General features: G+C 44.0%; 1 protein-coding gene across 10 annotated transcripts in view; it reads left to right on the top strand.

Annotated features, from left to right (window-relative positions):
- Positions 1-15,318, top strand: part of PDZD2 (PDZ domain containing 2) — a 356,980-nt gene that overhangs the window by 190,909 nt on the left and 150,753 nt on the right. Inside the window, exon 2 of one of the 10 annotated variants that reach the window (XM_073237484.1) lies at positions 9,778-9,976. The exons of the other annotated variants lie outside the window; for them this stretch is intronic. Within the exon in view, the coding sequence (XP_073093585.1) occupies positions 9,945-9,976 (32 nt within the window). The 5' untranslated portion in view covers positions 9,778-9,944. The remainder of the gene's footprint in view (positions 1-9,777; positions 9,977-15,318) is intronic. 10 annotated transcript variants of the gene reach the window in all.

Here is a 15,318-nt window from a genome sequence, read left to right as displayed (position 1 = left end):
GTACCTCTGTGAAGGACAGATCATGTTAAGGAATTCACATGTCCAACATCCTTGGACTTTTTTTTATCCTTTTTTTTTTAACGTACATACACACAGTTCACCTATTTAAAATGTACAATTAAATGGTTCTTAGCATATTCAGAGTTGTACCGACATCACCACTATCAAGCCACTGCTCCTGGTTTACATCTCCGGTCCTGAATTTGTCAGCCTGTGTGACTCCCTGGCCAAAGTCCCAAACGAGCCAGCATGGTATGTCCTTTGAGTGCAGCGTGTGCACTGCATAATCAAATGAGTATAGTTAAGCCCAAAGTGGCCTCCATGGAGAAGGTGGCCACCTTCCACGTTGATGCCCATGCGCAGCATCTCCAGGTCAGCCAAGAAGGGGAGGATAAGCATCAAGACTCCATAAAATATGGGCTAGGTTAATGCGGCCTGGCCACCAAAGGCATATCTGACTCTGCAGAAGCTGGAGGAGGGGCTATGATCACAGCTGCGCAGTGCCTGATTGATGGGATGTGCAAAGTGGTGATTAACTGGTTTGGCGGGTGGTGTCATGCAAAGAAGTTCCCTGGCCATCTGCTCTCCAACCACAGCTCCCAGTTCATGAATGAGTTTTGGAAAATGCTGTTCAGAATCCTCCCCCTCCGTGTTCACCTCTCCCGCCATACCCCCACCAGAAGACAACCTGCCAGCATTAACCAAGTGCTAGGGGAGCAACTCTGCTGCCACACTTACGACCCATAATACAGTTAGTCTTCCACCCCAGCCTCCTCAGAATCCATTGACTCTCCGCACCGCCCCTTGTAGACCTCCTCCCTCATGGCATTATCTGCTCCAGCCCTGGCTAGTTGCTGGAACCATTGACATCCTTGAGCCCAGCCAATACATTGGCCACCCAAGTATGGACTAGCCAAGGGCACATTCAGTTCGCCTTCACCATACAACATGGAAAAGGACTTAAGGGCAGGGATTCTGAAGTTACCCTGCCTGGATTTGAATCCCAGCACTGCCACCTTCTATGTGAACAACTTACTTAAACATTCCTTTTCTTGATTCATCATCTCTAAAATGGAGATAATAATAGTACCTCTCTTACAAAAACAAAACAAAATACTACTATCTAATTTTAGAACACTTTTATTACCCACAAAAAAAACCCTGTACCAATTAGCAGTTACTCCCCAGTTCTCCCCAGTCTCCTCACCCCTGGCAACCACTAATCTACTCTGTCTCTACAAATCTCCTATTTGGACATTTCATATAAATGGAATCTTAATATGTGGTCTTTTGTGACTGGATATTTTCACTTACAGTGTTTTCAATGTTCCTCTATGTTGTAGCATGAATGAGTACTTCACTTCTCTTTATCACCAAGTAATAGTCCGATGTGTGAACAGACCACATTTTTTTTATCCATTTATTAGTTGATGGACATTGGGGTGTTTCCACTTTTTGGCTATCGTGAATAATGTTGCTATGAACATTCTTGTACAAGTTTTTGTGTGGATATATGTTATTTCTCCTGGGTATATGCTTAGGAGTATAATTGCTGGATCATGTAATTCCATGTTTACAATTTTTAATTACTACTGAACTGTATCAAAGTGGCTGCACCATTTTACATTCACATTGGCAATGCATAAGGGTTATAATTCCCCCACATCTTCACCAACACTTGTTATCTGCCTTTTTTATTGTAGCCATCTTAGTGGGTGTAAAGGTTATCTCATTATAGTTTTGATTTGCATTTCCCTGATGATTAATGGTGTTAAGTGTCTTTTCATGTACTTTTCATCCATTTGTGTATCTTCTTTGGAGAAATGCCTATTCAGATCTTTAGCCTATTTTTTAATTGGCTTTTGTGTTTATTACTGAGTTGTTAGCTTCTTTTTTGTTTTAAATACTGTTAGCTCTTGTATTTAGGTCTGTGATCCATTTTGAGTTAATTTTTGTGTATAATGTGATGAGTGAGTCCAATTTCATTCATTTGCTTGTGAATTTCCAGTTGTTCCAGCACCATTTGCTGAAATGGGTGGGATAAAATATTTGTAAATCATGTTATTAAATAAAAGGGAATTATATGCAGAAGAAAACTCTTGCAACTCAAAAGTTAAATGTTATGTAAGTTAGATGTGAAAAGAGAATAACTGGGAGAGGAAAACTTACTCCAAATCAGTGAAAAATATAAATTTTTTATATTTTAAAGCAATGTGTTTAGTTCAAGTCTGTGTTTTAATGAGCCAAAACACAAATAAAAACAAGCAAACTGCAGCAAAGTAATAACCAGTAAGTCTTTATCATGAGATATTTAAGATTGAGTTATCTCATTTCTTATAAGCTTAATTATTAATAGGAACGTAACTACATTTACCTTTCTATAAATTACAGGTTGGTGAGGGTTAACTTCATGAAATCAGTCACAAATATTAAAAATCAAGGATAAGGTTAGTTAGTCAACAGTTATTGAGTGAGCATTACAAGCAAGGCTGGGTGTGTGTCTTGCCAGTGGGTTTCAGCCCCAGGCAAGTTCACTATGGATTCAATGTGACCAAAGAAATGACAGCACAATGTTCTTGGTGTGAAAGGATTTATACCCAACTTTATTCCCATGGGGGCAGGTCAATCACTAGAATCCCATGCACTCAGAGAGAGTCTACATGCAGCAAGCCGGTCTCTACCTCTGGGTCTCTCTGCCCCTGCAGCCGTCTCAGTCTCTGTCCTCGGTGCTGCCACCACTCCGGTCTCTGCTCTGCTCCCCTGCAGCCTTGCAACCTTGCCACCGTGTCTCCCAGAGCCCTGGATGGAGCTCTTTATATAGAGTCAATAACCACATATGTATAGTGAGCTAGCCAACCAGGACCAGGTGAGAATCCCAGCCACAGGAACCTTCACTTAATCAACAGCATGGTTTATGTCAAGGACGTGTAATAGATCTGCCTTCCTGGGGTCTTTTAAACAACCAATATTTGTAACCATGCCAATATACTACCTGAAGAAAATAATAAATACTGCTGTTATCATCTACTAGCCTAGAGAGTTTAACTCAAGTAGTAGATGGTGAATGTTCAAAAGATACAGATGAAGGATTCTGGGCACAATTACACTGAATTACACTGAATCAAACTGAGGTTAGAATTAAGTGTCAGCAAAACAGCACATACTAAATGTTGCTGCTTGTCTTATAATTAGCCTATAAAATTAACCTAGTGAGTCTGCTTTTCCCTAAGGGAGTAAGTCTGCTGCACACACCTTTCTCCTCCTTTTTAATGGATGAAGGAATACAAAGCAAACCTTTCCCTACCTTGCAGGAGCTCGAACTTAAGCTTAAGAGGCTTGATAATCTCTCCCCTTTAGTACCTAAATCCCAACGATGCTGGGGTTGCTTTTCTTCCTCCTCTAAGCCGGATAATGGAATCCTCCACTCTGTTTTGGCTTGTATTTTACTCCTTTGGGGTTGAGTCCAGTCTACCACTGAAAGATGTTTGTATTTTCCAACCCAGTGGACCCCTAGTTAAACACCATTAAATAGAACTGCATGCTGGCTGTCGAAATTGTCTTCTCAGCCAGAGATGTGTCTTCTTAAGACAAAGTTACATCTCCCTGCTGAGAACTTCCTCTAGTAAGAGCCGCTTTATTCAAATATTGGGTGCCTTCTGATGAAGGCTTATTTTTGGTAGCACTGATTCATAACATTCTAGATGATTTGAAAGGCTTGCACCTGCCCATTCAGAGCTTGGAGGACATGGTCCGTGTACTAGAAGTCACCTTTGTTACTGGATTCCAGAAGTGTAAGGAAGGTTTGTCCATTGTTACCTGTTTTCTTTCCCAGTAGAGTACAGTTTACCACCACTCCACTATTTTATATCAGCTTTTTTCTGTTTTTTCTAAATCTTGGTCTAACTTCAGTGATCCTTCCTGATTTTTTAGTGTGAGTGTGTGCTGCCTAAGTGAAATTGAGGTACTTTTTACTGAGATCCCACACATGCAAAATATGCCTCGTGATACTAATGTCTAATTAGTTTGGTTTTATCAATGATTCGGAAAATCTATTACGAGGCTGCTTACAGTATCTTGAGCAGAATGCCTGGACTCACCTTTTCCATGTTAGGATAATCTGATATCCAGTAAGAACTGTATTTAACGTTATGTCTAAATTTTGAGAGCTGTACAAGCTATCTGACTCTGGGTTGAAAGCTTGGCCAGCGCGAGCCGACGATCTCACATAGAGAGAAGTGAGAGGAAGGCCAGCCTACAGGAGTTGATTTTGTTAGAACAGATGACTGTCTCTGTTGACAGCTTAGTCATGATCACCTGTTGGTGTTTTACGTGGCCCCGCTCCTCAGCCTTTGGGTTCTCCTTCATAGTCAGAAGCATAAAAGTTTGACAAGCCTGCCAAGGTTATTGTTTATCTTCTTCAAAAGAAGCACTGAGACTAAATGTTAGGGAATGTCCGCTCAGTTCATTTCTCCATTTTCAGTGAAGTGAAGATGAGAGAAGACCCTGTGATATGTAGTTTTTCCCGTTTCACGTTCCCTGCTGTGTGAATGTAGAAAATGTTGTTGGTTTGCCCCCACCCCCACTCCGAAGACAATGAAAGCAAAATGTAGGTATCCGATAAATGCAAATGGATATCCTTATCCATTTTGTGTGTTATGTTAAGGCACATGAAGGTATTTTACCTTTCCTTTCCTTTTCTTTTCTTTTGTTTTGATGCTGCTTATTTCTGCTTGAAATCTAAGCAAAAAGCAGGAATGGAGTCGTAAGAGCACTAATTTAAGGGAGCCAGGGACATATGGTTTAAGTTGCTTCTTGATAGCAGTTTGAATTTTCTATTCTGATTAAAAAGAGTATAAGAGCATTTTCTTTTACCATATATAAGCCCCATAAAAGGCTTTTGGCCAACATAAATATACAAGAGATAGTATATTTAGTACACTAATAGTATACTTACTATTCATTGTACCAATAAAGTAGCAATATACATGAAATAGTCATGTCTCTCTAATATCTGCTCTATTGATTTGGTTTACACACATACTTAAAAATCCCACTTAAAATTTAAATGTTATATTAACTTTGAACATTCCTTGTCTCACTCATATAGTTTATAAAGCCAATTTATTCAAACTCAAAGCCACATTTTAAGTCTTCTAAGTCAGCTTTTCAGGGTATATCACTTTCAGTTCTACCTTTATTATCTGAGAAACAGCAGTTTTTATATCCGTATATTGGACCTTTTATCCAAGGCCACAGGGATCCATTCACATAACCTGGCATAGTTCTCTTCCCACTCCATCCCATAATTGGGAATAGTTTATATATGCATTCATTAGCTGTGTGCCAAATGCTAGCATAGATGCTTTACAGGTATTAACTCACTTACTCCTCAGAGTACCCTTGGGCGAGACATACTTTTATTGTCTTATTTTACTGAGGGAACTAAGGTCCAGAGAGGTCAAGCATCTTACTCAAACTAACACAGCTCATGAAAGGTAGAACCAGGATTCAAACACAGCTATACAGCACCAGAGTTCCTGCTCTTAACCACCATGCTGCTCTGCTACAAAGAAATCCAGCACTTAAATTGTGAGGCCATTTCCCCCTGGAATAATTGTTAAATTCACCATTAAGTTTATTTCCACCTTTATTTTAAAACAATTCTGATCTCTGTGAATATCTAAATTGGCATCAGTTGAGTCTGAGACAGTTGTGTCTCTCCAAAAAGTACTTTGTCATCCATATTAAAGTAATTGAAAGAGAAGCTCATAATACAATTGTATAGACTCAAATATAAGACAGCTTCCTCTTGTGAAGATAATTTTAGGGAAAAAAATATAATCTATTTTAACATATATGCTGTTTGTCTTTATTAGCAAATCAATTGGTGAAGATGTTGGAGGAATAGTGGGACTATTTCTGGAAGAACTACTGGTCACTAGGCACTGTACTAGCTTGCTTATTTAGATTACCAAGTTTTGTTCTCTCCACAACTCTTTGAAGTAAATAGCATTGTTCCCATTTTGTGGATGAGTAAAGTCAGGCTCAGAGAGTATGAGAAACTTGCCCAGCAGATAGAGATTGGGCAGTGGGGTTGAGAGTTCAGCCCATGTCCAGCCAACTCAAAGCCTGTGCTCTGTGGATGACCCCATATGACCTCACTGGGTGCACAGGGCTGGGTTTAGGGGCCCCTGACTTAGCGCATGTGGGCACCACATTGCCTGTGCCAGCTGGCTTCCTCCATTCTACCAAATTCCTCTCATTTCTCTGCTTTTGGCTTTGCTGAGTCCAGCAGGGCTTTTGGCTGCAAACAACAGAAATTCCTGTAGCTATTTTAAGGAGAAAGGGATGTATTAAAGGATATTAGGTGGTTCACAGAATTTCTAGGAGGGAGCGAGCATTAGGCTTGGTTGTCGCAGAGCCAGGAAAGAGCCAAGCCATGTGGCAGGATGGTTCCAGCAGAGCAGCCAGACTCCTGCAGGCCCAGGACTTTAGGAGGGACGCCGAGACTGTGCTCCCTTCCACAGTGCCCGCCACAGGCTGGGACTCAGTGGGTGACCCAGGTCTGGCTGCTGAAAGCAGGCTTTGTGCCTGCACTCAAGCTGCAAGGGAATGTGAGAAATGCGGGTTTTCCAATTCCAATTTCCAATAAGTGGGGCTGAGGACCCATGGATGGTGACTGCCACCCAGAACTCAGGCCAGTCCTGCCCCAATCTCCGCTGCACCACACGAAGACCAGGTGGGCAGTGACTGTGCTCGGTACCTAGTGCCCTGATAGATACAGGATGACGCTCCCATGCTCCTCTGGGTGCTGGGCCCCGTTCACCTTGCGCTGCTTCTCTGATGGTGATGGCTGCAGCTGACAGTGGGGCTAGCCTGAGGGTTCTCGTGACAACCTTCTTAGCTCTGCAAAAGGTCCGGCTCTGTGGAGGCATCCATCCAGCATGATGGTATTTTCCCAAGTTAGGTCTTAGTAGCAGAAGCCTTTCCTCTGGACTCCAGTGTCCTAGTTGGACATGGCCCAGTGGGACGCTCCGACGAGAAGCAGAACCTTCATTCCCATCCTCCATTCCCAAGTGCCTCTCAAATCAGAGCTTTCATCTGCTGGGTGCCACAGCCCAGGCACCGTGACAGCAAAAGCAGCAAGTGAGAAAACAGTTAGCATCTTTCTTCTTTATAAAAAATACATTGTGTACCTCTTTTAGGCTTCAGGTTTTCAACTGCATTGGAGAAAAAGTCTTGTGGATGCCGAAGGTCTGAAAATAACAGACTTGAGGGAAATCTGTTGAGTGAAGAACAGTATAGATGTGAAAGAAACACAAACCCAATAATTACAGTCAGCTTACCAACTAGGCGACTTCAGGCAAACGTGATTCATCTCTGACTAGCTACCTAGTCTGTACAGTTGGAAAAGACACAAATGCTAAAACACTAAGAGTTATCACAAGAATTAAATGTTTTAGACACAGTGTTGGACAAGCTTTGGACACAGTGTCTGACACACAATTTTTTAATCTTCTCGTCCTTTCAAGAAACTGCAGTGGGGCCATTACACACACACACACACACACACACACACACACACACACACACCAGCTCGTCTTGCCACACACACACACACACACACACACACACACACACACACCAGCTCATCTTGCCAAAGTGGGTTTCTATCTGTCTTAGTTTGGTAATTACATGGGTAGTTTACCTCATCAGGTGAAATAAGGTCAAGGCTTAACTCAAGAACCCAGATCTGATATTTGAGCATCCTTATTTACTGTGACTAGGGCTTAGAGCTTCCACACTGTTACTGAGAAAGGCATTATAAAGGGTCTTAGTTCACATTTTTCTGGTCTTCCTGAAATCTTGACTTGGCCAGGGACTTGCACTCTATGTATTCATTTTCTTTTGAAGTTCATACAGCAGCAAAAAACAGAGGAATCATTTGCATTTTAATTGGGTCATTCTCCTTCCCCTGTCCCCACCCAAGCACTCTCTCCCTGCTGCTGAGAGCTAGAGCCAGGTGTCACGCCCTGCCTCTCAGCATCCCAACTGCTCCTGGGCCACATGACCCCAGAATTGAAAAGCTGGGAAACTTCCCAGGTCCAGTGGCATATGCCCATGCAGCTCCAAAATGTTAAAAGCTTTGGAGGTCTGTAAATTAAAATCACTAATGACAAAAATTTACTGCATTGTCTTTCCCAGTGATTCATGCTAAAGTTTCCATTCTTAACACAAGGATCTCATTTTGAGAAGAAAAATTTTATAAGTGGATTGGTACATGTCTCAGGGAACAATTTTGGAGTTTTGGAGGACAAATGTCAATATGAGAGTAACCCAGTGAAATCTGGGGCCATTGCTAATCCCATCTCCTTAGATGATTAAACTGAGGTAATGACAGAAAGGTTACTCAGTGACAAAGGTTATTTTTGCTCCAGCTGGAAGCTCAGTTGAAATTGAGGCTACACTATGCACAGTGCTGCCTCCTAACACAGAATTGACACAGAAAGCTGGTGAAGCAAACCTGAATTCAGTCTGGCAGCCTCAGTAATTCTGACATGTGCTTATAAGGGAAGGGGGCACATGTGAAATATGTATGGCTAAGCCTGGTGGGGATTAGCATAGACAGAGGTGGAGTTCAGAAGAATGTAGAACAGGGAGGAAGCCATCAGTGGTAAAAACATGCCTCGTTGTTGGAAGAGAGGCAAAGGTTTGGATATGAATTTGTGTTTCTTCTGATAGTCCTAGGGGGGCTTCACTGGACACCTTCACTCTCTCAAAAAAGTTATGCTGGAAGTTTCCAGAACTGGGCAGCGATGCAAAGGAAAATGGGAAGAATATTAGCCTACCTTCCTGTTGACCACACTCTAGTTGGGAAAATACCTTTCACTTGAAATCACCAGATTTTCCTAGATTGCAGCTGTCCAGCCCAGGCAAAGAAAATGATGACCCTGTGCCCACTGCTCTTGGTCGTTTCCAGGTCAGTTTCAACCTCATGGCCACACCTAGGCTTCATTCATAGGCCCCAGTTAGCTCATTAACCAGCCACAGACTGCCTGTGCTGTGGGGTGTTCCTTCAGGGACAGCGAACCCTGAGGCCAGGGTCTCCTGTAGTCCTCTGGGCGCTGAGACAAGAGAACCATCTATGTCTGAGTCTTGTGTCCAGACATTTTGGCCTGGAGGCAGGTGAACTCCAGACAAGCCCTGCTCTCTCCCCACCAGAAGGGCATCTCTGGGTTTGACTGAAAACACCCCAAGGCTTGTGAGCCAAGAGCAAGGTATGAAAGAAAAGGAGTTCTGATCTGCTGTGTGCTTGGGACGGGGGTGGGGGAGTGTGTTAATTGATTTAAGATTTTTTGTGTTTCAACACTTATCCTATGTAGAAACAAATATTGTTCTTCTCAGACATGTTTTAAAAAACAGATGAAAGGACTAGCAGTATGCAGACAGGTTAATGAGCACTTGGCCTCTCTGAGCACAGCCCTGCTTTCACTCTCTCAGTGGGGAAATTTCTATTTTATGGGGAACCATCAGAGCAGCACTTGTTCATAAACCCTTTATTCAGAGCCTCTTGTTTTTAAGTAGAATTTATTGGATATCGACCTGGCAGGGGCTGCAGGCATCTCAACATACACGTGTTGGAGGGGCTTTACCTGTCCTTATTACTTGCAAATGCTCTTGATGTCTAAAGACTGAATCTTTGGAAGGCAAGCAACTGTTCAGGTATTTTTATGCTGGAATTTATTTTTTCCATTTTCTTTCCTGGACATTTTCTAGGTGCAGAGCACTGTGTTTGCAGAATCAAAAGCCTTCATGATGAGTCCATTGTGACTTGTGGCAGCTGTGGTTGCTGTGGTTGGAGCAGGCATGTCTCCCTGGTGTCATTCAGACAGTGTTGGCCACATAGAAGGATTGTCTTCTCGCTCCTGTTGCAGTTGTGTGGAATGGGAGCATGCCTTTTCGTGCCTTCAGTCAGGTACAGAGGCCTCATTTCTGCTCTCACTGGGTCTGCAATTGCCTTTGTGTTAGAAGTGAATGAGTACACCTGTGCCATCTTTGTGTTGTGTGGAACCTGGGTCACCAGCTGTCCCAGCCCAGCAAGCAAACCATGTGAGCTAGGTATGGCATTCTTGTGCCTTCTGATACCTTCTGATGTCCTAATTCAGGTGCATCTGTTTTGAGACTGGGTTGCCCTGATTTGAGTGTCACTTTCGCAAGGTTGTGACCCGCACGTGTTCAGTTGTTTTCTTCAAGGATCCTTGGGTGTTCACTGATTTCAACTGTTTGGAGGCCCTGAAATCTGCAAAGTGCTGCATGTGCAGAAACCACTTTCCTAGCTCGCCCTGGGTGCGAGCATTTCATTTGTCTGGAGATAAAACTTAGTGTCCAGATGCCTGGGAAAGGGAGGGAGCTCCTGGATTGCCAAGGTCAGTTTACTTGCATGTGAAATGGGGTAGAGATAACCCAACAATATCTACCAGCGTTTATTAAAGGTCCTTGTGCTAATTGTCACTGTGACAGGTACAGTGTGTGTGTAGCTGCTTTTAAACACAATAGCACTTTGCAAACATGGGAAGCATGTGGCTAGGCTGGTGAAGACATAGACCACCACTTGAGCGAGGTGGAAACAGAGCAGCCTGCCATGAGAGACAGAGGACACCAGGTGGAGGGTGAAGAGGAGGGGGTCAACCAGTGGGGGGCTCGGTGACCACGGTCAGGAGTTTGCATTTGATCCAGAGAAACCCCGGGAGCCACAGGATCGAGATGTTTATGGTGTTTGACAACTGCCAGGAGGAGAGTATTGTACACCTGTGGCCAAGGAGAGCTAGGAAGGAAGAAACAACAGACTCCCTTTCCACTGGAGGAGGATGTAGAGAAAGAAAAGAGAAATTCTGAAAGAACTTTCCAAGAGCTCAGTGTGGCAGTACCCATTAGGCTTAGGGGGAGTGCCTTGAGGAAAGAAAGGTACTGAGCTGGGTGAAAGGTGGCTGGCACATTCCATTGCAGATGTCAACCCCTACATGCAACCTGGAGCCAGCTAGGGTGGGTACTCAGGCTCCTGGGATTGAGAAATTAAGTCCAAGGAGGCAGCGTCTGGAAATCCTTCCTGGGCATCATTCTGGGTATCTGGGAATTCTCTCCTGAGGTGTGTTACCGTGAGCCCATGGAGAGGATGAAGCAAGAGGCGCACAGCTCTCCGCAGCTCTGCGAAGCTCTCAGAGATGACTTTTCTTTTTAAGTGACCAGCTAATAATGGTAGCTCAAGCTTCTCATTTTCTTTTTTTTAAAGTAGCCTTAGTCATTACACTACTTTTTCTTCCATTTCTACATCAATAAAAAAAGAAAAGACCTGGCTCGTCCCTCACCTGATAGGAAATAAACTTGATGCACTCAGCACTCCTGGGAAGGAAAGCGTGGGTCCCTTCTGAGGGGAAGCCCTGGTCTCCAGGACACAAGCACTTACCGGGAGAGAGGGCCCAGCTGTTTTTCAGTGGAACTCCGCGTGGGTGTTTTGTGCGGCTTTCCAGGGAAATCCCCGGGCGGCATGCGGTTCCCTCCCACCTCTTGTCAAGTAACCGTGGCCTGATTGGAGCTGGCAGACCCCTGGGGAACCACAGTGCTGACACGTGGATCTCTTAACATGCCCTTCACTGAGCACTTCACTTTCCTTCCCACCTTCCCCTTTGTCAGTTTCAATTAAATCAGGAACTTTTGGAACCAGGACAAACCACATATAATTCGGTGAGTGATCTAAATAAGGCAAAACAGCAGAGAAGATACTTAAATGTGGAGAACTTGAGGTGGGGAAAGTAGGCTTAATACAAGAAGCACTCTAACCACAAGTTTTGAATGCCCACTATGTGGCAGGAACTCAGATATCTTAAAACACGATCATCTCTCTAGTTTAGGTAAAAACTCTGCACGTGCATTACACTTCTCAGATGAAGAATTGAGGCACGGACATGTTTGATTATTATTCACAAAGCTAGGAAGCCAAGTTTGACCCATGGTCATCCAGCAAAACTCACTCTCTTATCACAAAATACGCTGTCCCTCTAAGAGGTTTCATAGGGGACTCAGACCCTCTGTGAGGAAAGGAGAAAGAACCTAGGATTTGGGTATAGACAGGCCTGATTTGGTTAGGAGTCTGAACGCCAACTTTCCCTCCATCTGTGATTTAGGAAAGTTACTTAAACGTGCAGACAGTATCCCCGCCTATCAACCTAAGGGGCTCTGCGGGGCATCCAGGCCTCTGTGGGCACTCTGAAATCTGCTTGTTAATTCTGCACAAAAGGCTGTAGCTAAAGTAATTTTTGAGGCTCTTGAACTCGGTTTATTTTCTTACGGAGTCTGTTTATTACTCTAGCTTCTTAGGATGTGAAGACCCCTTTGCATTTTTTATCATAGGTTTTGAAAGTGAAACTTTAGTTGGTCAGCCCTAGGAGGGGCACACATTCTTACTTGGTTGAGGACAAACTAAGGAGGCTTCACCTTTGCACCCGCCCTCCTACAAGGGAGTTTCATGCTTTGGCTGCTGTTCTTAATTGCCAGAGGTTTCATTGTTAGGGGGCAGTCAGGCACATTCTTGTGTCTTTTGTTTTTAGACTGCTTTAGATAACGTTTAAGACCTGAAAGTCACTATTGCCTGATTCCCATGGGAAATCTCCTCCAATTATTTAGAGAAATTCTTGTGTGTGTGTTGTGGGGGTAAGGGGAGGAGGATAAACAAATAACTAATTGTTTAGAAGCTCAAAGAAAAATTTCCAATGTAAGACCCAGCTTCCTCCCCATTGCTTGTGAACGCTGTGGTTTTATAAGTCAAGTTCCTACCACACCAGAACAATATGAGATTCCAAGAGAAGATGCTTCCGGGTCAAAATGAGAAACACTTCGAAAGTCCAGCTGAGCCCAAACCGGTCATTGAGTGTCATGTGGGTTTTGATAGATTTCTCCCACCAAGGGTTTCATTCCACCCTTCCCCACTTGAATAAGAAAGGCTTTAATAATTTTTAATCATAATGTAGTCTTGGTAAGCTTAGGGGACTGTATTGTTTTAAGAGGGATTATTTTGAGATCTGGGAATCATATCTTGGGAAAAGTAAACCTTTAAAGCTCTGAGCACTGCAGGAACTCCAGGGCCACTGCTGAGCTTACGGAAGATCAGAAGGAGACAGCAAGGGAAGGAGTTGGCCAGTCACAGAAACTGCTTTGAAAAAAACCTTATTTCCAACTCATACATGTTTCACCAGCCCTTCTGAAATGTTCTTGCAGCCCAGCCACACGGTGTGGAGATGCACTGAGTGTACACTCTGATCAGGTGACCAGAGCACTATAGTGTCTGTGGCTCCCCTGGACCACTCAGCACCTTGGCAAGAGTAAAAATTTAAGCTTATTCTCCTGCTGCATTCGATCTACACCTAGAACTCTGCCTCCTGATCTGAGCCCTCTGTGCACCTTTATAGTCTATGTGCCTTTAGAATGTCCCAACTCAGAGCCGTTAGGGAGTAATTCACCTCAAGTTTCTGGAAACCAAGTGAATGACAACACTTTCACTATTTGGAAATGTCAATGTCATGAAAATAAGGTATAAAGGTTGGAGATTCCAAGCCTTGCCCACTGATTTTGCTTCCTTGTTTGGAGTCTCAGTGGAGTTGAACCTGTGGACTTTGTTGTGTCTGTCCAGGTCACTTGCTCTGAGCAGTGTGGGCAGCAAGTTGATCCCACACCTGGCTGGCGGTCATCCTTTCCAGAATGCCTGATTAGTAAGCCTGCCATTTGGTGTGTTCTCTTGCTATGCCGATGCCAACTCACGTGGGTCTGGCTAGAATGCACTTGCCTCCAGATGCAGCAACTGTGAGGTGTAGCCCACTTCCCTTTAATCTATGAGGGGGAGAAGCAAGGAATTGGGGGAAATGTCAAACCAAGAAGCCGACTTTAAGGCTTTACTTAAGACCCACTTCCTCAGGAAGTCACTCCCTATTACCCCAGCCCATGCGGACACCTCTCTAAGGGAATCCTGGACCCTTACTACCTTTATCCATCACTTCTCATGCAGCAAAGGCTGCCCTGCAGTGGTGGGAATCTTTTCCATAAGGACAGAGTCTCATCTGCCCAGTGAGTTTGCGCAATTTTACTTAGAGGATACCCTGATTAATTACTTCTCTGATTCTGGTCTTGAGAGGTGGCTGATCTTTGGACACCAACAAAACCATTTACTGAAGCTTTGAGGAAATGTCTGTAGGGATGCTCACAAAAATGAATTTCTGGGAGAGCCTGGGGCTTTCTTGAGAGGTGTTAGAGAGCCATCTCAAGCTGAAGGTGGCCGGTGACACTGTGTGAGGAAATCACTGTTCCCTCTTCCCAGCAAGTGTGAGTTCCCATCAGCTCTCCTGGCCTGGTCCATGGGGATCCTCAAGTCTTCAGGAGTCCCAGGACTGAGCTCAAGTCATGATGGGGCTTGATTTAGTTTCCAAAAACAAAAATGTCCCCTTTTCTATGAAGAAAGAACGGCCCTCAATTCAAAGGATTGATTGGCCTGGTAAGTCAGGATAGTAAGTGGGGGCTGAGTGCTTAAGGCTCAGACTGCTGGCCTGTGGGTCTAAGTAGTTTGTCCTCAGCTAGGGGCCCAGGAGGCACAGATGTCTTGAAGTGAAGGATGGGCTGGTCCAGCTTTCTGTGCAGGTATACAGCAGATCAGGATTTGGTAGTGTAGGTTGTAATGAATTTCTGCTTCTATGAAGTTAGACTTTCCTTATCCAGTGACCGATCCTTTTCACCATCTATGTTCAGAGAAGATACAATTTTTTTTTGAAGACTGACCTAATCCTCATTCTGATTAGTCTTGATTAATCTTCATTCAGAATCCTGATCCTCGATTCTGAACAGCTGGCCCTGAGCGGCATGTGTCCTCGTCCAGGACCCAGGGCCTAGGGGCATGCCGATGTGCCTGTCTATTCAGTTTCACCCTCTGACTGTAGGGTAACTCTCATGGCTTCCTTTCATCTTTACCCATCTTTCCTGAATAAACCTGAGGAGTTTCACTTGTTTAGATGTGGAGAAAACCTCCAGAAATCTTGGGAATAGTGGGAAAGAGAGAAGGGTCCCAGCCTGAGGGGTGGGGACCAAGTTTGAGGAGCTGGCACTTCACTGCTCACAAGCGGAAGTTTTCACAAAAAAGTGCCCTCTGCTGAAGGGAGGACAAATGAGCCAAGAGTGTTTCAAAAAGTCCTCTTGTTTCTTTTTAATAGATACATTATAAAAAAGCAGATATGGGGGGTGGAGCCAAGATGGCGGCGTGAGTAGTTCAGTGGAAATCTC

This window comes from Manis javanica, chromosome 1 (genome assembly GCF_040802235.1).
Source record: "Manis javanica isolate MJ-LG chromosome 1, MJ_LKY, whole genome shotgun sequence".
Classification (NCBI taxonomy): domain Eukaryota; kingdom Metazoa; phylum Chordata; class Mammalia; order Pholidota; family Manidae; genus Manis; species Manis javanica.
Note: the sequence above shows the minus strand (reverse complement) of the source record. Positions and strands in the feature narration are given on the sequence as shown.